At 51.4% G+C, this 22,719-nt stretch overlaps 1 protein-coding gene across 1 annotated transcript in view; it reads right to left on the bottom strand.

The window, feature by feature from the left end:
* Window positions 1-21,425, bottom strand: part of XXYLT1 (xyloside xylosyltransferase 1) — a 35,341-nt gene extending 13,916 nt beyond the window's left edge. Inside the window, exons 1-3 of the mRNA XM_008493395.2 lie at window positions 20,977-21,425; window positions 15,697-15,844; window positions 2,461-2,593 (exon numbers count right to left, since the gene is read on the bottom strand). Of these exons, the coding sequence (XP_008491617.2) occupies window positions 2,461-2,593; window positions 15,697-15,844; window positions 20,977-21,420 (725 nt within the window). The 5' untranslated portion in view covers window positions 21,421-21,425. The remainder of the gene's footprint in view (window positions 1-2,460; window positions 2,594-15,696; window positions 15,845-20,976) is intronic.
* Between the last annotated feature and the right edge of the window lie 1,294 nt (window positions 21,426-22,719).

The following is a 22,719-nucleotide window of genomic DNA, read 5'->3' as shown; positions in this document are numbered from 1 at the left end:
ATACTTCTTAGTCTCTCTACCTCCTCCTTGAGCTCTGCCACCAAGCATAGCAAGTCATTCACCTGCTCGCATCGCACACAGACCCCACTCACACGGTCCTCTGGTGCTAACACAAGGCTCAGACACTCTACACAACCAGAGGCCTGAACAGCTACGTCTCTCGTGCTGTCTCTTCAGGGCTCTTCAGGGGTTCCGTCTGTGTGGACACACACTGCATCTTAACAGGAGCAGGTTTTGCTTTTTTGGAGACCATTGCTCCTTCAAGAGAGCTGGGAGTTGGCTGTGCCCCTCCTGCTTGCCCTGCCTGCGCAAAGTGCCTCACTAACTGCAGTACCACGTTCCTGTTTGCTGTGCTCTGGGTCACTGGCGCTACTCACAGCTCTTGATATCCCTCTGGGCAGTGCTGGGTGCTACCCCCTTATCAGCTAATGATTCACCTCACCTGAGACCACCAGCAGAAGGTGGGGCAGCTCTTCGCAGCCCTTTATATCCCTCTTGGCAGTGCTGGGCTCCGCCCCCTTATCAGTTGATGATTGGCCACACCTGACACCACCAGCAGAAGGTGGGGCAGCTCTTCCCAGCTCTTTCTAGCCCTCTAGCTTTGCTGGGTGCCGCCCCCTTATCAGCTGATTGGCACAGCTCCAGGCAACACATCCTGCTTGGAAAACACCTTCTGGTCTGCTGTAGGAGCAGGTACCAGAACACTAGCATCCCCTTCAGCTGCAAATTCGACCACATCAACTTGCCACCATTGTTGGGAATGCGTCAAGTGCAGAGGAGCTGGAATATATCCCCCTGGGCAGCACTGGTGCTGCAGGGAGCTGCGTGGAGAGGAAAACATGAGTGGAAATCAAGAAGCCTCACCATCACCCCCACAGCCTGGTAACCCTTCTCCACCCCCACAACCACTTTCCCAACTGGTGCTTCAACCCTGCACATGTGGCAAGTCACATGGCTGGAGCTGGCACCTCTCATTTCACACCTACAACGCATTTTTATTTTGCTAAAAGTGTAAAAATAGCAAAGATTTTTTTTTTTTTTTCCACAAAGACACACACTGTCAGCTCGTGCTTTTGTCTGAAAACCCTTTTAGCAGTGAGGTGTGAGCCCTGTGGGGCAGAGGGCTCGGCGGGAGGCCAGGGTGGTGTCTGCAGAGCTCATCCCTCGCCAGGTGATCTGGCAACAAGAATGGTTCACATGGAGATCAAAACAGCACAAGAAGAAAAGCACAGCATAGCCCAAAATGACCCAGAATGTCAAAACTGCAACAACAGAAAGTTCAGCCCAAAAATGCTGCCTGTGAGGCTGTTATTACTTAGCTTGTTTGTCCCCACCACGGGTGGCAGGAGCAAGGAGAGCACAGCATTGGCTCGGGTTAGATACTCAGTCCTGAGCCGCATGGTGCTGTGCCTTGTCCCCTGCCATGCTGGAGACCTCTCCCTCCAGGAGAGCACCCCAAAGCTTAACTCAGTTCCCTCGAGGCACACCTGGTCCCACGAACCACACCCAGACAGCAAGACACCATCTCCTCTCCCTAGCTATGTGTAGAAATCATGCAAAACTGATCCCTGCAGAGATAGAACCAGGGAATGATTCCACTGTGGACTAATTGCAGGCAAACAAATGCTTAATGCATCCTGTTCTTGGCTGCACCACTTATGAACAGGATCTGCTCTGCTGGGCAGTGCTGACTGAGACTGACAATCCAGCACAGCCCCGCAGCCACACTTGGCTGTTGCTGCTCCCTCCACCCATCTCATTTTAAGCCCTAACAATTGGATATAATTAAGTGGGGCTGGATTTACCATTCTGGGCACCAAAATCCTTTCAGGACACCCAAAGCGGATACAAGAGCCCTCCATGCTCCAAGTGCAGAGCAACACTACAGAGAAGAGACCTCAGCATCCATCTTGCTCTGGCCCCAGCTCTCCTTGAGAAGAGCACAGGCCTGGAGGGGAGGTGACACTTCTGCCATGAGCACAGAGGTTTCTTCTTCCAGCCCAGTAACAGTAGGAACAGCAACAGTGACACACTGGTGTCAGGTTCACTCAGCCTAGAAGATGTTGCTCCTGCTATGATGGGGTGGCAGTATTCACAGCCAAAACCTCTGAGCCTCCATACAAACTGATGGTCCAGAATGCCATCAGAGCACTTCCGTAGGGATGGTTTGGCAAACACAACTCTAGTGGTTGTGCTATGACCTAGACAGGGATTTTGGCAACGATTACTAAGAATCTGATTCTGGAAACCTTGTGGTGGTACATGAAAGTAAGGAAACCTCACTGACACTCTACACTTTGTTCATACTGAGCTGCAGGTTTCACATTAAGTACCCCTACAGAGATTAAAGCAGGGATCTGAGTCCCCTAGATTTTCTTCCAAAAACCAACCTGGGCTAAAGAGAATACATGCCAGCCATCCCCTGCCCACCCTGTCCTTCCCATGGGGAGGGGGCTGTACCTGTACACTGGCTGCATTTCCCTGGCAATGCCAATGACTGCTCCCTCTGGGAAGTTGTTGAACTCATCAAACAGGTCTCGGATGTTGGTCTTGTACTTCAGGTCCAAGTCTACCTGGATGATCTGTGTTATTTCTGGAAGCACAAAAATGAAAAATCAGCTATAGAAGACAAAATCACAACCAGTGAGCACCAGTTGTGACATGAGGAAATACACCCAATGGACATATGGTGCAGTCAGCCCTGTGGGCAAGACTCAGCCAGCTCAGGGCAAACATAATCCAGCTGCAATCTCTACAGAAAGCCACCAACCTTCAACCATCACCACAACATTTACCACTGTTCACTTTAGGCATGAATTACTTCAGAAACTGTATCTGGTGGCCTCCTGTTCTGTTTACTCCCTCCTTCCTTCCAGAAGGTTCTCCACATGACTAAGAAAAACAAGAGGTAGCTTCAACCTGGCATCCCCCTTTCTAGAGGTGCTTCTCCAGGAGCAGCCCCACAAAACCCCATGCTTACCTTAAGAACATCTGGGAAAAGCTACCAGCTCCACAAATGCTTCCCAGTTCCAGCCCTCTCAGCATCCCTGGCTCAAAGCATCAAAGCCATTCCCATCACAGACAACATCAGCAGTGCAGTCAGCCACATGACACCCTCAGTAACATTTGCAAAAGCTCCTTAGCTGCCAGCAGCTGATGTGGGCTTCTGTGAGGGCAGAAATTACAGCCGCCTGCCTGCACAAAAACTGCTGGTGGTGTGCAGCAGCCTGGAAAACTTCATCATGGCTGGTGGTACTGGCAGAGAGGATGAGGGTTGTGCAGACATGGAAGCACCACCCACTTGCAGTAGGAAAGTCAAGAGTGAAGACAGGATGAAGGACTTCATTATCAAGACCAGGCCTGAGCTCATTAACAGGGTCAGGCCCCTGTCTGCATTTGTTGTAGTCCCCTCTGCAAAACACGAGACGCATTGATGGAGATGGTGCTCAGGAGAGGGTGCAAGAGATGCACCTTGTCAAGACTGCTTGTCCCAGGATCTGGGGATGTTGTACAGATTGCAGGAGGCCATGTCTAATGGAGCAAATGCTATGAGAGATTAGACCACCTGTGGGTTCCCCCAGCCCTGAGCAAAGCCATGGTCATCTTCTGGATGGCCAGCCAAGCCCAGCCCAGCCCTGCTAGGGGACTGTGAGAGGAGCTGAGTGATCCTCCATGGCCTTATGCAATGCCAGCACTATTTATATGTTACAAAAGCCAAGAGCAAACTAGCCAGGCTGTTTAGCACTCGACATTAACTGGATTTAAAAGACTGTCAGCATGCTTCACTCCCCCCCTCAGCACACACTGGTGTCGCTATTGCTCTGTGTGGGCTCCTTGTGCCTGTCCCCACTTTTCACAGCAATTAGCAAATGAGGCCTCATCTTTCCTCCTGCAGGCAGAAGGATGAGCCCAGCCTGCCCTCATCCTCTGCTGCCTGCACCCCCTTGGCTACAGGCAGGGCCTCCTATCAGGGCTGGCACTTCTTCAGCCTTCACACCACCTCCATTCCTCAGCCCCTCACCCTGCCGTGCCTGGGGCATGCTGCTGCCTACCCCAGGTCTGCTGAGAGCAGGAGGCACTTGTGCTGTTTTCACTCTCTGAAGCCACCACTGGGGATAGAGACCCAGGGATGCTGGCAGCAGCCAGGCACAGGCAGCTGTCCTCCAGCACAGAAATGCAGCTTTGCCATTCCAGAGGCATTCATCACTTGGTGTTTGTGTTTCATGCAGATGTGGGGCTGTACAGCAGCTTTGGATTTTTTTTACAGTAATCCAGGGCTCTTGGCGATTGGTTGTATCTACCACACTGTCCTCATTTAAGAAGAAAAAAGCCCATGAGGTTAAGCAAGAAATATACTGCTTACTCTGCTAAGCATCCAAGCAGAAATATAAATCAAGGAGAAATAGTATCTAAGCTACAACTCAGGCTGTATCTCAATCTATTTTTTCAACATCCATCACCCTCTATCTGCTAAAAGGGAAGGCCACACTCCCTTCAGCCAACAGTACAGCAATCCCCAAGCCTACTGAGTATTTACTACAGCCATAATCCTCTGTTTGCAAAGATTTAAAACCCAGGCATAGTAATTCACTACAGGCTAAAGCAGGTCTTGACCTGAAAGCAATTTCCCTCAGCCTTCCCAACAGCCTTAGAAATTGGTAGGGCAGCTCAAGCAGATGAATAGACCGAGTGTAGGATTTCTGCAATGGGGAATGAGACATATCCCAAACACCCCAAACCTCCCCAGTGGTTCTTACCACAGCAAAACCCCAAGTCCTTAATGATATTGCAAATGAGAATATCCAGGCTGGTCACAAAACTCCAGGGCCTACAGCACAAGGGGAACTTGAGTCCTCCTAGGCATCACCAAGGACGGAGAGAGGGGATGGGATTCCCAGGAGGATGGATCCCAGCATGGCTCATAGCAGCTCCTGATGCCTCATCAGGTTTCAATTAAATCAACCATGATGCACGTCATCCAATTGTTCTCTAAAATCACAGATGAGCACTAACTGCAATTAACCACAGTGGAGAATAAAAGCTGAGCTTCGGGGAATCTCCAGTCCCAGCCTGCCTGCCCCAGCCACAGCACCCAGCTCTGGTCCTGTGCTGTGCTGGCAGAGCCCCCCAGCAAAAACTCACTAAAAAATTATACTCAGAGAACATAAAGTACTTTTCCTTTTTTTTTTTTTCTTTTTTCTTTTTTTTAAATTTCTTTTTCTTTTTAAGCAAGCATGAGCTGCAACACTGAGACAAAAGCAAGAATGGGTGACTTTAAGTGCTGCTGTGCCAGATGCAACTTGCACAGAGAGATTAATGGCCAAGACGATTTCTCTGCCTGTGGCAGGCAGGGGGCCAGGCACTAATATTTATGATGTATCATGCTGTTTTGCCCTCTTACCAAACATTTTGTCCTGGCTGCCATGTGGGGGTGGAGGAATCTCGTGCTCTCTTAGGCACAAACTGCTCAGAGGGGTCCAGGACTGGACCCTTGGAATGTAGGAAAAAGCTGAAGGTCTTTTGCTCGGCAAGCAAGTTTTCTAACTTTGCCATTTTCTAACCTCTGCTCCGTTCAGCTCCAGTTCTTCCAACCACAGTGCATAAAGGAGAGTTATCCCATTCAAAGCAGAGATGATGTCCATTAGCAGTGACAGTTTTATGGCAAAGTCTGGCCCCATTTAATGCTTGTAATATTTTACTGCACTCTCACACCTGCAGCTGCAGCAGGGCTGCTGCCTGGGCTTGACTCAAATCCTTCCTCCAGCTCTGACCTGGTGGTGATATCTGTGGTGATAGAAACCAGGAGAGAAACCCAGCACCAGTGCCCAAGCCTTGCACTCGGGCTCAGCTGCCAAAGAGAAGGAGAATCAAGGTTATGCCAGTGCATGACTGTAGAGAGATGCAGGTGCAGATCCCCTCTAACGTGGGTGCTCCCTCCATTCCCAGAGCCTCAGCCCAGTGAGGAGACACGGGCAGGCAGAAGTCATTTGCTTGTGCCCAAGATCTTCTGCTAGGACCTGGCAGAGCCATGCCAGCATGCAAGCAGGCACCCCAGTGCATGCCAAGGTGCCCAGTGGGTTCTCTGGATACCCTGAGTGGTGCCTGGGAGTCCCTCTGGCAGGGGACAGCTTCTGCAGCAAGTCTGATGGCCTGTCCCAGGAGACACCAACACACAGTGCTAGCCTTGGGATCAAATGACTCTTCTCCAAAAAGTCAGGCAGGACCATGAGCCACAGCAGGGACACAGGGAGAAGGCTTTGGCCTGCCTGGAAACTGGGATTGCTATCCCCAGGCCTGAGTTGGGGGGATAGCCTGCAGGGGATTTACAACTACAGGAAAGGGGAACGGTGAAAGGTAAGCACAACATAAAATGTGAAGGTTAGAGCTTCCAGAGAGTCTGGGAGAAGATGCCAGGCGCACAGGCCTGTGGGCACAACTCCATTGGCTACTCTGGGAATGCCAGCTGTCAGCTGGCAACCCAATGGCTTACGGGAGCCAAGGAGATCCCCTTGTCACGGAATGACTGAGGCTGAAAAAGATCTCTGAGATCATCAAGTCCACCCTATGACCTAAGACCACCACTTTGGCTATACCATGGCAATAAGTGCCACATTCAGTCTCTCCTTAAAAACCTCCAGGGATAGCAACTCCATCACTTCCCTGGGCCGTCCATTCCAATGTCTCATCACTCTTCCCATGAGGAAGTCAGCTATTTGCCTTTTCCTGCTGTAGTGCCTTTGCCTCCAGAGAGCTGCTGTCTCTCCCTTGCTGCAGGCATCCAAGGCCAAGCAGCAGCGTGACACCCACCATGCACAGCATCCACAGGTCACCACCAGCACTCTGCAGAAAGGGGACGGAGTGACAACAGCCACAACTCATGTCCAGGAACAAACAGCGATATGGAGAGCTGCCATCACAATGCAAAGGGCAGAAGCTGTCCAGCAAATGGTGTGGTCTTAATCACTGTTAAATGAGCAGTGGTTTAACAGCTTTAGATTAGAAGAAGCAAGAATTGAAACCTCCTGGAGGTGGTGTAGCTCTCCAGCCCATCGATAGGCTCATCTTGGCATGAGCTCAGCTTCCTTCTCAGAGTACAAAATCCTGCCTGAAGCTGGTCTGGCAGTGGAGCTGCTGAAGGGAGCAGCAGGATGGCAGGAGGGGACAGGCCACCACCCTACCAGACTGCACTGTGCCCATGCCTCAGACATGCTCCTGAGGCAAATGCATCACCAATGGTGGTGGTGATATGGCTCTGCTCCTGTCATTCCCTGTGCCTGTATCAGCAAACCTGCTTTGAAAGAACCTAAGCACCCCAGTGCACCATGGCAACGAGGACAGATTCCTCTGATATGTGCCAGATGGGGACACCCCTACTTCCCTGTGCCTCCTCTGCATCAAAACAGTGACTTCTGGGGCCAGAGGCTCATGTCTTCCACCCATATGGAACAGAAGAGGTGAGATAAAGGAAGACACCACCAGGACTGCTGCCCCCTTGTATGCTCTGTGACCCAGGCATGCCACTTCACCTCTCCCCACAGAGCCAGCAGCAGCAAGCCCTGCTACACAAGGGGGCAGGACCCCATGCACCCTTCTGAACACCACATGTGGGGAAATGGCCCTGCACGGGCTGGGTGACAGGCAGGGACAGACAGCTGCCAGATGGTGAGCAGCTCAGATACGCTTCTGCAGGGACAGCAGTGCAGGGGTGACACAGCAGCAAAGGGACAGGAGTGTCCCCTGCTGGGTGCTGGGTGCACCTCTGGGTGCTGTGGGGCTGCCGCCAGGGGCTGTGCATTTTACCGTTTGATTTGAACCATCAGAAGAAAGAGCTGGGCAGCCCAGGCTGTCTGAGGTGGGGTCAGCAGGGCTGGAGGGCTGAGTCCTGCTGCCCCTGGACAGCCTCCCTTCCACCTCTCCCCATTGCTGAGTTTGGCTCTGAATATTGATGATTTTTATCAGCTGTCCTCATCACAACAGGGGGATATCCTAAGGAATTCAGGAGTTGTGAAGGACAAGCAGTGACTTTTGGATGACTGCCCTGGGCAATAAACCTCCAGGAGGAAGGCAGCAGCAGCCCCTGCTCCAGCGGGCAGCACCCCTCAGCTATGCCAAGCCTCCTGCATCGCCAGTGAAACCAGAATCCTCCGCCTTTGCTGGCTCACAGGGATGTCTGGCCAAGAAAAACACCATTCCCATGGCCAGCACCAAGGCCAGGCACAGGCACAGGGCAGGCGACAGGCTCTGGAGGGTTCCTGTGCCACCCATAGAGCACTGCCCAGCTCAAGCAGCCAGACACCCCACAAAACCTGAGCTGCAGAGGGGAACAGAGCACAAGTGCAGCTCCGGTTCTGGGCAGCCATGCCAACACCACCACAAGCCCAGTGCTGACACATGGTTTATTTACACAAACACTGTGTTCTCTGCCCTGCCTTTCATTACACGCTGCCTGGTTTTGGCTTGCCCCCCCTTGCACTGCCAGCTGCCCCTGGCTGCTCTCCCTCCTGCTGTCACCAGGGCTGCCAGCAACTTCCCCTCCGGCTGCACGCTGCCCCTGCCAGGCTGTGTTTTCTCTACAGATAAAGTCTCCTGCTCTGCTTCCAGAATTAATCACTGCTGCTGCACAGCTGACCCCGACAGTGCCGGGGAGCCTGGCCCAGAGGAAGGCAGCGAGGCAGGGACAGGCATAGCATCTGCAGACACAACACACTCTGCAGAGCTCTCTGCCAGCATGCTGGCGACTGAGGGGCTGTTGTCCCCTATCCCAGGCCTTGCTGCTGCTCTGGAGCCCATTCCTAGAGAAAACAACCCTACAAAGCCCTGTGCCAGCAGGCCTTGCTGAGGTGCAGACATCTTACCTTCCATCTGTCCACTGAAATGCAGGTCTGTGCCTCTGCTGCAGAGTCAAGGGTCTTCCCTGCTCTCTGGGCCAGCCCAGCAGCCCCCTCCCCATTCAGCAGCCCCCCCTTCATGCAAATAGGGCATGAGGGGGGGCAGGAGGCAAAGGGGGACATGCCCAAGCGACCAGGCCACTAACCAGGTTTCTGCAGCACCAATTAGACACCCAGCGGAGCAGAGCAGAGCAGCAGCTGCTGCACAGCAATTCCAGCCTATCAGATAATTAAAAAATTAGGCTGTCTGATAGATAACAAATCACTACTACCCACCCAGGGGAGGCACCTGGGTGAGCTCAGGGGTCTGGGGCAGCAGCAACACCTCTGTGTACTCATGGCAGCATCCCTCTGCTCGCCCTGCTCCACACCCTGCAGCCACCTCCAGAGGGATGGAGAGACTTGGCAGGAGACAGATGCATTTTGTTCCAGGAAATTAATTTTTTCCTGTGCATTCAAGTGTCTCCTTGTAATACATCAAGGTCTGAGATACCAGTACATAATGGTACTCAACACCTTGGCTCTTAACTGGACTCCAAAGCAGAGACTTTGCTGAGCATGACAGCTTTCAGGATGGACCTGGAAGTGCTGCTTACTGTGTATTTAATATATGGTGCTGCTGCGGGAGGAGTGTGAAGACACTTTTCAGAGCTGGAGGAAGAGCAGCAGGAAACCCTATAATCAGACAAAATAAGGTTTAATTCCAGGTTGCCATAAATTGCAAAGCAGTGTGGATAGAAAGCTGTGAAGTAATGTGCGGGTGAGATTGAAAGGGAAACTAAAAAGGGATACAGGAAAAGAAATGCATTAAAGGCAGATGAGCTCATGTCCCGATTAACTGCACATGGTGGAGGAAGGGATTTTGTCCTTGTTTCTTCCACCTAAGCAATAAGGAGCTACAGCAGGGCAACCAACAAGGTGCTGGGGACAGGGGAGTGGGGCTGGATGGAGAGGGCAGCACCCACCCACGGCACCAGGCACCCAGATCCCACACTCCATGGGGAGGGGGAAACAGCCACCTGCGCCTGCCCCAGCCTGACAGATCTGGGACATCCAAAAATAATCAGTGGTGGCACTGCAGGGAAGGGCAGCCAGTGGAAATGATGAGAAGTGACACCATCTTCAGGGCTGCAGGTTGTGCTGGGGTCCAGAGGTGGCAGTGCCATGGGGAAGGGACCTCCCCCAGGGGGACTGCTGGGCACATCCCTCTGACTGCAGCAGCCCTTCCCAACAGCTCCTCTGCAGCAGGGATGGGCCCAGGGGCTCTCCAGCCAGGAGAGGCTCATCCTGGTGTTAGCATCTTGTTTTGGCAGTTGAGGACCCCCCTATAAAGCAACAGATTCTGGAGTTTACCTGGGGGGGACTTGCTTAGATCTGTTGTTGCCTGCTCCCAAAAATACCACAGAAACAACTCCCATGGCACAACAGGCTTAACCCAGCAAGGAACAATGTTTGGCACCATTCTCCCCATGGCTTGCAAATCCATCACTCCAGCCTCTTCTCACTGCAGGATCTGACATGAGTGAGCAAAGCCCAGAGACAGGATAGGGAGGGAATCTAGCTGTTTTTCACATGGCTGCAGCAAGAAGCAGGTAGTTATGAGAGCACACCACAAATTATTAACAGTCCCTCCATCCTTGTAAAGATGGGAACATCTTTGCCAGAAAATAAAACCTCCAGCCACTGCAGCATCCTGTGGGAACTGTGGCTAGAGACCACGTGGCTCTGGCACCATCTCCCATGACTCCAACACAGACTCTCATTTTCTCATCCTCTTTACAAGACCTCCAATAAGGCACGATCATGCCTGGAGCATCTGGGACACAGGAACTCTCCTCCTAGCACACTCCCAACCCACTGCATGTCTGTGTACCCACAATGTGGATGGGATCTGCAACAGCTGTAACTCTCAGCTGGCAGGAAAGGATCAGGAGTGACGTGCTCCCAAAATGTTCATTTCTTACAATCTAAGTTGTTGAATTTTGTGGGTAACTGCACTGTGCACCAGAAAATGCTCTGCTTCTGACAGGAGGAAGGAGGGGAGATGATGCTCTCCCATCTCCCTCTGCCAGGCTCCACCTTGCAGACCTCTGAATCATGTTTCTCTGATTGCAGTGTGACACAGGATCAACGCACCATAATGCAATGCACACAGGCGCTGTTGAGGGGAAACATTGTGTGTAGTCACCTGGCACCCCACAGGCAAACAGAGCCCAATCCAGGCAATCCTGCATTACGACTGATTCAAACACTGCAGCTGTAATGGCAAACCCTCACACATGCATGCCTACAAATCTTATTATGCCAAATGCAACAGATCACATTTGCAGCATGCTGCCTGCCTGCTTTTACAGAAGCCTGCTAGCAGAAGGCAGTTTCTTGACAAGGCATTGTTCCATCCTGCAGACTATTTTCCTCTGCTTCACACCTTTCCCTGGCTCCCACCCTCCCACAGCCAGCAGTAGGAGAGCTCTGGGTGCCAGGCCTCAGCGCAGGCAGGGTGCCCTGAGAAGGCAGAGCAGTGCTCACTCCAACATGTCTCTTCCCTGGCCTTTGCCCTCCCTCCATCTCCACCTCGTGGGAAAAGTGTAAGCTGGTGCTCACAGAAGCCCCTGTCTCTGGGACAGGACTCCCAGGGCAGAAAAGACTGATAGCAGTTTTGTGGGAGACCAAGCCAGAGCCAGCAGCTGGAGCCTGCTGCAAGCAGCACCAAACCCCAAGCAGCCTGGGGCTTGGTCATTGACAGGCAGCTTGGACAAACATCAGTATAACCACTTCTACACTTAATAATCAGTGCAGCCATTGATAATGAATGGGAGAAATTAGCTCATTCAGAGCCTGAGGCCAGAGAGAACTCTGGACCCCCTGTTTGATCCCAGTGTGTCACAGCCACGAAGTCCAGATACCTGCCATGAAGCCACTGTCACAGCTCCTTGCCAGCAGCTGCCTCCCCAAACATGGACCTCCTCATTTTCCCCCAAGAGCTGTCCAAGCTGCCCCCACACACAAAGCCACATCCCTCCTGATGTGCTCCTGCATAGCTGGCAATTCCAGGAGAACCTGAGCAGAGTCAGTCTCTACCAGACAGCAGCTTGCCATGATTTCCTCTTCCATGAGGCAGCCCAACATCTACAGCAAGAAGCTCCAAATACCACCACACCCATGCAGTCCCTGTTTTAAACACTGACTCTCACTGACTCTGATGCCTCCCCAGTTCTTTTACTAACAGCTGCCCTTAATGGGCTGCACCATAATCCCTTCAGCCAGCCTGCTCCTGTACCAGAGGATCCCAGGCAGACAGGTTTGTCCCATACAGAAACCACTGCTCTTCTGTGAACCTCTTCTGAACTTTTTCCAACACATCACGTTGGTACACCATAAATTTTGCAGTGCCCAACAATGTCTACTTTGTTCTTCTATGTAGCTCCTTGTCTTTATTTAATCACAGAAACTTAACCACTTCTGCTGTTGCTTAAGTTTCCTTACAAGCCCTTGATGAATAACCTTACCAAATGCATCTGGAGATCAAGCTCCTGAGTTTTCAGTCAGCAAGTCCCAGGCTGTGTCTTCATGGTAAACTAATTCTTCCAAAAAAACACTTTATTTGGGCCAAGAACTCCCTGGGGAGGCCACAGCTTCCCCTGGCTGCCCCTCTGCCACCACATCTCCTCCTCCCCTCACCACGGCACCCAGAATCTGTCCCGGGATCTCATCAGGCAGCTCTACTCAGACATTGCTCCTTCATCGATCCACAAGGAAAGTGATAAAAATGTACCCAGACCTCTGAAGTTACATGGCTGTAATGACAAGTGCCTAGAGGGACTGAAGGCAGCTGGGAAGTGACAGGTCACCTCTGGACAGGCATACTGAAAAGGAAAGTAAAAAAGATCTGAGCCTTTGTCCAGTCTTCCCCTCCTAGCACTGCTCTGCAAAGTCCCAAGATCATTTCATGCTAACATAATCCTCATCCTGGCAGCTCCTCCTAAACCTGAACCCTGTTCGTTCCCTTTCTGTGTAACTTTCTCATCACTTCTGCCTTGCAAAAAAATGCATCAAACCCTCCTGGGGCTCCTTGGCCACCTCCATCCTGGCCACCATCACATTAGAACAGGATTTATGAGCCTCAAGCACAGACAAGAGTTATGCAGTCTGCACTTCTGCATGCTGCATACCAAGTCCCCAGCTGGTTTAAATCAGATTAATTCTACTGATGTAAGGCATTTAAAGGAAGAGAGTTCCATGATTTACACCAGCTAAGAAGCTGTTATATTATAATTTGGCAGCTGCAGGTTTTAGATCTGAAGTTTTTTGGGCAAGGATCCCAAGCAGCAGTGAAAAACCAAGCAGCTGAGTGGCAAAACTCATTTATTCTCAGTGCAACATGCACACAGCCCACATGTGTTCTGCAAAAGTCTTATTTTTAAAAAAATATAGCCCTGGTGTTCAGCTGTGCTTGCCATCAGTCTGCAAAGTCAGTGCCCCATTACAACCCCAAGGCTTCAAACAAATCACTAAGTCATGATACTACAGAAATGTCTCCCTTCAAAAAATGGTAAATTTGAAAAACTGAAATCAGCCAACTTTATTGCAAAGGTTGCTAACTACAGGGAAAAAAACAACAACCAACCCTACAAGCATATTAATAAAAATGCAAACAAACACACAATAGAGTTTAATATTAAAATAATGGCCTTTATTCCTGCTGGAATGTGCTTCAGCTTCCAACCAAATCTGGTTGGAAGATTGGTGCTAAAAAAAATGGTGCTAACACTGAAGCCAGATGTGCCTGAAAAGGTTCACAAAAAGAGGCAGGTGAAACAGCATAGAAATGCACCAGAAAAAATGCTAGTACTGCCTGAAATGGGAAGTTTTGTCTTTTCTTCTCTATCTTAGCAAAATGGCTTCTTCACGCCAGTAGAGGTTGGTCTGTCAGAGGCAAAAGGGTGGCAGTGACCCAGTACCATTCCCACAATACCCACAAGTCTGCAATCAGGCAGCAGAGCTGCAGCCTTCCCTGCTGCCTCCTGTCTGGTGTCAGATGCACATCAGGAAGTAGGGGAGGGGCTGGAGAGTCCCACCAGCCTCATAAATCACCAGCCACCCAGGGCAGTAAATATTACCTTCCTCACAAAGGAAATATTTTACTAGCAACTTCTGAAACAAAAATTAAGCTCATGACACTGTAAAAATGTCTCTAAACATCCTTTGCCCTGAATGTATGGCTGAAAGCACTGTCAGGCTGAGGGAGAACAAACAAGCTTCCCAAGAGATGAAACAACCGGCAGGTTGATGAACTGAGAAAAGGCATTTCAGATTGAGAAGCTTCTTGCTGGCAAGCAGCATGACAAGGATATCTTTAGCACATGGTAAAGACAGGACAGGGAATCACGACGAGTGAATTAGCCAGCACTAATGCTGCCATTTGTATTCAGTGTGCTTCAAAGCGCTCACAATGCAGACATCACCAGACACAAAAAATATTACCCAAGTCGAATGGAGAGGAAAGCACAGCACATCCACAGAGTAATGATCAGCTGGGCTGGATGAAACCCTTGGGGCTGCTTTGCCCCACAGCACCGGGGGGACAAAGCAGTCCCCACTGTGCCTGCCTGCAGAAATTAAACATCCCTGCTTAACAAGCTAGCAGAAGACACTCTGCCCCCAGACTTGTCAAGAGGAAGCCCCACAAACCAGAAGGCAGAGCCAAACTGGGACAGGGCTCAGAAGGGGCACAGGGGAGTCACACCTGCCCAAGTCCCAGCAAAAGCAAGCCTGTGCCTGAAGTTAGTAGGAGGTCAACAGGGAATATCATGGCTGGGCAAAGACCCCAGATGCTGAGGAAGCTGTGGGTGATATCAGCCTTGGGAACAGCTCTTTCAGCAACACTCATGTAGAAGTGGGCCACCACCACATCCCATCCACAAGCAGCTTTGAGAGGACAGTCACCTCACCTGCCAGGGCAGGTGCAGAGCTGGGCAGATCCCCAGAGCTCCCTGCTGCCACTGTCATCTGCAACTTGCCATGGCATGGGGAGGGCATGGGGCCAATTGGCCAGGGACAGGGTGCTGTCCTTACCAGTGCATCAGGCCAGCAGGGCAGCCAGGAGAGCCCAGAGTCTGGCACTAGGAAGAAACGGACAGGACTGGAGGAACTCCAGGGAGGGGGTTTGGTGTCCAGGGATGCAACCAGAGAGCATGCTAGTCCCAGGAGAAGCATCCATGTGCAGCTGGGGAAGGAAAACATGGCATCATCTTGAGCCAAGCCCTTAACAGCTGCCTTGTTTTCCTGCAGATTTATTGTTGTTCCTGCACTCAATAACAGCAGACTAAAGGCACAACAAGGAAACTCAAGGGATGACTGGTTCCCAATCAGCGAAGCTTTCACCAAAGCCAAGAGGAAAGCTTCAACACCCACTCTGCTGATGCTTGCTAGCATACAGTCAGAATGCTGTGCCACAGACATGAGGCACCTCTTTCTGCTGACACCCCACAGGACAGGGGGCCATGAACACACACAGGGCAAGCACAGATGCTCCTGCCTTGCCTCTCCTACCATTTCAGGGTGCGAGGGCACGGCCAGCTGCTGCCTGTGAGCTGCAGCATGAAAAACTTCCCACCAGCAGAGACCTAAATGTGGGCGGTCTTTGACCAAAGGGTCCATCACTGCAGGAAGGAGGAGAACCCTGGGAACCCACCCTAAAGGTCATTAACTTCCTCTGCATTTGACACAGCAATAAATAACATTTTGGTGCAGAAGAAAAAGAGGCTGTGTTGCTGGAGGCAGCTGCTGCAGCAAAGTGGAGGCTTACCTTTGGGCATGATGCGGTGCATCGCAACTGACAAGAAGAAGATTGAGTCACTGTAGTAGGTCCCCGATCCAGCACTGAAGTGTTTCTGCATGGCTTCAACAATTGGAAACAGCTTTTCTGTCAGCTCATTCACATCATGGACTGTTACCTAAAAGCAACACCAGAAACATCACTCAGCCACTGTGTCTGGGCACTGGCCCAGTACTGGTGGCCTTTGCTCAGCCTGTGCTGGCACAGGAGGTTGGTGGAGCACAAATACTGCTGCTGCACAAAGGGGCCTGGCTGCCATGACCCAGGCCTCAAGCGACAGAGTTTTTATGACCATCCCATAAATCTGAGATGGGTTGAGAAAGACTTAAGTCCACTCACACAATCAAGTCCATTCAATGGTTTTGTTCTTTTTTGGGGGTTTTTTTTCCAGTCTGTTCCCACTGCCTAATGCAACCACGTATCTGGTCTCCCATATGGAAATCATCAGCAGGGGTGATAGTTCACTCCAGGCTCTGGCATCCTGCTGTTTTGAGGCAAGCCAGACCACGTCACTTACCCTGAGGACCAAGACTCCCTCCTACAGCAGCAGGCAGTGACAGGGCCAGGGACACAGCCCGGATTTCCTGAACATCAGCCCAGCATGGAGGCAAGCTCTGCAGCACGTCCTGCTGGGGCTGGAGAAGGAAAGGGACAACAGGCCACAGCACACTGACAAAAACCCAAAGATGAGCAGTTACAGCAGAGCTGAGCATCTTCTCTAGATGGAGTACAGCCTGTGTGTGCCGGAGCTTTGCCCGTGTTAAGCCAGCAACGCTCTGCTGGAGCCCCTGCATGCCTGAGCAGGTGGTGGCTACGGGCCAGAAACTGGAGTGACTGCAAATGTACTTTATCAGCTACTGAAGCTTTACAAACTTATAATAAATTCTGGTCAAAGTCCGATGAACAGAAACTTTCATGCAGCCCAACACTCATTATAAACCCAGGAGGAAGCAAGTCACTGAATCAAGCAAGATAACAGGAGGGAATTTGAGGGTAATTAAGAGAGACAAGGGACACGACCCTGGTGCGGATAAGGGGGAGTGCAGGAACTCAAGTGTGGAGAGTTGAGGTCACACTGCCTGCTTCAGGCCAGGAAAAGCAGGAAGAGCCCAGCAGGAACTGAAGGCTGGTGAGGACAGAACTTTGCAGTGGCACTTGAATTTCTGAAAGGGGAGCCTGTGCCCCTTGTTTGAGGGAACTCGTCCCCATGACCTCCATAGATCCCTTCCAAACTAAGCTCTTCAACAGTTCTGTGGTTTTGCTCCTTTTTTATACATCTGGGTGCTGTACGAGAGCCTGTGAACAGGCCCTGTGGCCAGCGTGTCCCTCGGCGCAGTGGCCACGCTGCCGGCATCCCGGCTGCTGGGCTTGGGGCCAAGCGCCTGCAAGAGGTCAGCAGGAAAATCCCAGAACAACGTGTACCGGGAACGCAGGCTGGGAGAGCTCAGCAGCAGCTGCACCTGGCTGTGGGCAGCATATGTAACCCTTCCCCACAACACCGCAGGGGAGGAAACTCCACTACCGGGGGTATTAGGGCAGCACCTCCCCCCAGCCCCACTGAGCTGCTGGGTCAGAGCTTCAGGAAGGGGCAGGAGAGTGGCATTGGCTGCAGGGGGCAGATGGCAGCACCAAGTGCTGCTGGTGGCAGCAGTCCCAGGTGACCTAACAGCAAAACGTGGCTACTGCCCTGGTGCAAAGGCACTGACTGCCTGTGCACGGGGCTGAGCACCACCAGCCGAGGGATGTGTGATATTCTTCTCCCAGGCCAGCTTGATATGGGCAGCTTTGGGGTCTGGCCGGACTGGAAAGGTATGGAGAAGAAATACAGCTCCTGTGAGTGTCCTTTTGCATCCACCAAAGGTATCTGGAGGCCTGCGCAACACAGAGAAACAGCTGAGCACGGGGAAAAAAAAATGTCAAATCAGTTTGTCACCTCTGAAATGAGCAGAGTGCCAAGTACAAGTGAACAAAAATAATGGGAAAAATACTCCTGAAACTCCAGACCAAGCATCATCTGCCTGCCCTGCTCTGTCAAAGAAAACAGAAAAATTTATCCTTTGCCCAACCTTTGGTTAGGCACTTCTGCAAAGTCAGCTCCTGAGCAGCTGAATCTTCCTTCCACAGCCACAGGCCATCCTGTCTCTCCAGGACAGCAAAGGTTTCTCCTCTCCACTCTGCCAGACTTCAGCACAGCTTGTTGATCTAATTTTGTACTTGTTGCTAATTTTGAACATTATTTATTTGTGTAACAGCTTTCAGTAAATCCCCATAGCTAAGCCCAACCACATTTGCTGAGGACATAAATAAGTTCCAGGGGTTTCCTGTGCAAAAGCACTTTTATAAACACAGAACCTGAGAAAAGACACCCTCAATTGATTCAGTAGAAAAAACCAACTTACTGATAGTAAGTACTGATTCTCTTTAACTTTCTCTCCTTCTCATACCAGGTATCTCTGCAGTATTCTTACAAGCACAGGGCCATGGCAGCTCAGTTACATCTACCGCAGCACGTCCTCACTCAGTGCCAGACCCATACAGGAGTCAGTGTTTGGCAGAATCTTCAGCGGGGCTGAGCTAAACAAGCATCCAGGAAGAGCAACGAGTGGACAGCGCAGTTGATTTTATTCTTGGAGGGGAACAGAACAAGTGATATGAATCAGCACAAGGAGTCAGACTGCACATCCCACAGATGCAGGAAACACGACAAGCAGGGGCTCTTTGTAAGCACCATTTCGGCTGCTGAAACATGTCCAGGCTCGCTCCTGGACACTTCCACTTGGAAGCAGGAGAGGACACAAAGATCACCCTGCAGCACACTGGGCAGGATATGCTCTCTGCAACTGCGAGCATAGAAATCCCGGTGAAAGCCCAGCAGAACCTCTGCAAGCCAGGGCAAGGAGGAGAATGCATGGGCAGGAGGGTCCGGTCCCAGCTGGGTGCAGCGGGAATCCTCGGGCAGGACTACTGGGTGGGCGCTCCCCAGCCCTCACCCTCCAATCCTGTCCTGGCTGCTCTCCACCTCAGCACATCGCGGAGCACCAGCTCCACCTGCTGCTGCTCACCGCCAACACTCTGCGCTCCCCGTCCCAACAACATCTGGGGCACATCTGCACAAGCACTGTGGGATGGGTGACGCCATGTCACGACTGCCCCCTGACCGGGATAGCCCAGGTCTGCAGTGCCCTGCCCAGAAGGGAGGGTCCTGTGCCCCCGAGCTGCTCTGCTTTTGAAAGCTTCATGGTTTTGCTTAGGGAGAGATGAGAGCTGGCTCATAACCTTTCCCAAGGATTGGGAACCCAGGTCCGATTCCTGGGCTTCACTGAAATGGAGGACCTGGCTGACACCAGCTCTGTGAGAAGGGGAGGGCAAGGGCAGATACAAACAGAGACCTCAAATCATGTCTCCAGGAAGAAAAAGTAGTAGACAACATTTGTAGTTGTCACAAACCCTGCCTCAGGCAGCTCAGGTTGCACACTGAGCACTCTGTTAAAACTCATCTTTGTGGCTGCTCTAGCAAAACAGGTTAAGAACTAAGAGAGTGTTCTGTTCTGAGGACACAAAAAGAAACCAGGAAGGGAGAGGTCTCAGGATAGAGACAGTTTACTGCTGGAGATACCCAAGGGCCAGGTTCAACCACATTCAACATCTAACAGCACAAAACATCTGAAGTGTGGTGACACTTCCTGCTGATGAAGAGGAGGAATGAGGTAGGCCACAGCATGAGCAAAGAAGCACTGTCACCTGCAAGCATACCACAGACTGTCACAGTTAAAGGCTGTATCCTTCAGAAGCATAAATCAGCCTCTGCTCCCTACGAACTCTGTGGTAAAGTGGATAGATGTGAAGCGCACTGCCAACCACAGACCAGCTCATACAATCTGGATACATCAGGCTCTGCCACGAGAGAAGGAAGCAGCTGCCCCCCTGAGCAGATCCCAGTGAGATCTTATCCGAGTCCTCAGACCACCATGCTTATGTCCAGAAGAGATCAGGTCTGGAGCAAGACCTACTCACTGAGCCATGAACCACACTTTACTAAGTCCATAACCACACATCACTGCATGCTCCTACCTCTTGCTCCCACCCTATGTAATATTTAATTCACAACTCCATGTCCTCCTGGAGAAATAATGCTGACAGCTTTGTCACAGAGGAATTTGGTTTCAGAGAAGATTAGAGGGCAGTAAGGCTGCCACAGGCACCCAGGGGTGCCTGCAAGGGATCAGTACATCATGGCTGTGCAGGGGTCCCCACTGTGTGTGACACAATACCCCAAACGTGAGGGAGGCCATCACATTGCACTATCATGGGCACTGCTAGTACAACCTGCTGCAGTGGGGAGGAATATTCCCAAAGCAAACTGTGCACAGATGGAGATAGTAAAGTGCTAGTTTTAAAAAAAAACAACAGAGGTGGGATTATTTACTAACAAATTATGTCTACAAACAACGTTAAGGTCTCATCTCTAGTTACACTGCAGCAGAGTTCAGGCAATATTTAACACCTGAAAGATGAGAAATGAGTTAGGGCAGAAGCAGAGAACACCTCCAAGCAACTCTGCAGCAGCCTGTGATGCCATAAGGGTTCAATTTCCTGAAGTCTCTGAACTTAACTACTCCTCCAATTTTCAGACACCTGTTAGAAGAAAAGCCTGATTTTGCACTGACTGCATTGACTCCATTTTTGGGAGGCAGAACTGTTTCTCTGGCAGGTAGCAGGATACACGTTTGCATGTGGCAGCACTCCAACCTTTGCAGGCTTTCCATTCTGTTTTTTGAGGGCAACAGCCTCTTCTGATCCCACAGGACCACATGAGAAGCCATCTCCACACAAACGTGAAGTCCTTATATTGAGACACTGCACCGGGGCTAACAACAGGGGCTGCAGAAGTGCTGCAGCATTGCTCAGAGCAGATCCTCCAGCAGGAGGACACCTCCCAGCGGGGAGCACGGGGTCTCAGCTCGCACACCAGCCCTTCAAAAGATTCAAGAGACTGAGGAGGAGTTGCAGCCTCCTCCAGCAGAAGTGGGAAGCTGGAGCAAAGGCTGTCAGTGCAGTTTCCCCAGCGCACTGCTCCCCGTGCCTCAGGGGGAGGCCAGCGCTGCAAAAGAGCGCGGTGTGCCGTGAGGCTGGCAGGAGGGCAGGTCCCAGAGCCCCAGCAGATGCCCCGGCAGGCCAGCACCCCCCAAGCCCCAGAAGCCAGGCCGAGGTGCCCCGCTCCCGGCCGAGTCCCCGCACCCCCAGCCGCACCTGGTGCCGGAAGGCGGCTCCGCGCAGCAGGTCCCGCAGCAGCCCCAGCCCGATGTCCCGGCTGGCTCCGTCGGTGACGAGGTGGATATGGAGGACGTCCCCGCCGCCCAGCCGGCCGTGCCGCAGCAGGGAGCTGAGGGCGGCCTGAGCCTTGCCGCGCAGCGCCGGGCTGCGCTCCGCCTTGGTGAACATCATCAGGAGGTGCAGGCCGCGGCCCGCCCCTGCCGCCTCCCCGCTGCCGCCGCTGCCGCCGCGCTGGGGGTGCCGGCGGGCCGGGGCGGGTGGCGTGGCGCGGAGGCGGCGGGTAGCGCTGGAGAAGGTCTCCCCGCCGCCCCCCAGGTAGTAGAAGGCGCAGACGGCCAAGGCGGCGGCCAGCGCCAGGGCACAGGGCTGGGAACGCGGCCAGCCCCAACCCCGGGCCCAGCCCCGGCTCATCGCCGCCATGCCGGGGGCGGAACCGTCGCCGCCCCCGCCCCAGCCTCACAGAGGGACGTCCGCTCACAGCATACAAAGGTTTAATCAAGTACAGTATTTACAGTCCTTACAGCATGTACAGTCGGTTAACTACAAAGGTAATAACGCGTTTCGCTCATTTACAATGACAAACTACAGAGAGCTACATTCAAGTTTTAGATACAAAGTCTACGGAGTCGTTAAATGCGAAGGAGGGCGGGCGGGTTACACATTCTGTACAGGTACACAGAGGACGCGAGCATTTTACTGCTGGAATGCTTAAAAACACCCAATAGAGAGGGACACGTGGATAAAGGAAAAGAAAATTAAGTTCATTGTGTCACACGGAGTAACCTCTCTGATGGAAGAAACAAGATTTATCAGTGATTTCTATCATAGCATGGAAAAACTAGGAATCCTAACAAAAGGGAGAGATATTTTATTTTCCTCCTCTATCATCTCCTTCCATGGGAAGAGAAACAAGAAAAAACTGAGAGCAGAAAGATAAAGCAAGTGTATGAAAGGGGATATACCAAAGTGGTACATGTATCCTTTTCCCCGGTGTTGCCTTTCTGCTGTTGCTCTGTTTTAAAAATATGCTTTTGTGAAAGCAAGACAGCAAAAACATTTTGGGTATTAGGGTGCACAAAGAAGTGGCATAAACTGAGGAAAGAGTGTCCATCTGTGAATGGGCAGGCTGTGTAGTTTGCAAAACTGCCTCTCAAAATGCTTTCAATGTATTAAATAATCAGTTCAATCCGTTTGACAATGTAAAATTACATTGGTAAAAAAATCCAATTTGTCACTGTCAAAAACACTACAATGTACATTCTTAGGACTTACACATTATTTGTAGTTCTATCAAGTGGTCCTTTTATATGCATTGTGTCATCTGAGATTCTCATGATCAAAACAGAGTTAACATCCACACATCAAGCAGATGACTGCAGAGAAGCACCAAAGTCCTGGAAATGTCACAGACAACCTTTTTTCTTTAATGCTACAAAGTTTTTGCTCTATCAAGAACTCTTGCTTTGGACAACATGTGTGCACTGACATCATACTGCAAAACAGGAGAAACTTCCTCTTGCATGGGCATTTTCTGACAGCAGTTGGAAGGTCTGGTTGCATTTTCTAGAACTATTTCAGCTCAGTATATAAACCAGGTAAGATATTAACCCCCAAGTGAAAAATGCAGTATTAATACAGGATGCTTTAGCACACTAAGATTAGAGGCCAGAAACAGGTACAATCCAAAGCTTCTGAATTCAGTGGAAAGACTGCTACTGA

The sequence above is a fragment of the Calypte anna genome, chromosome 9 (genome assembly GCF_003957555.1).
Source record: "Calypte anna isolate BGI_N300 chromosome 9, bCalAnn1_v1.p, whole genome shotgun sequence".
NCBI classification, from domain to species: Eukaryota; Metazoa; Chordata; class Aves; order Apodiformes; family Trochilidae; genus Calypte; species Calypte anna.
The sequence above is the reverse complement of the archived record's forward strand: the minus strand, read 5'-3'. Positions and strand labels throughout refer to the sequence as shown.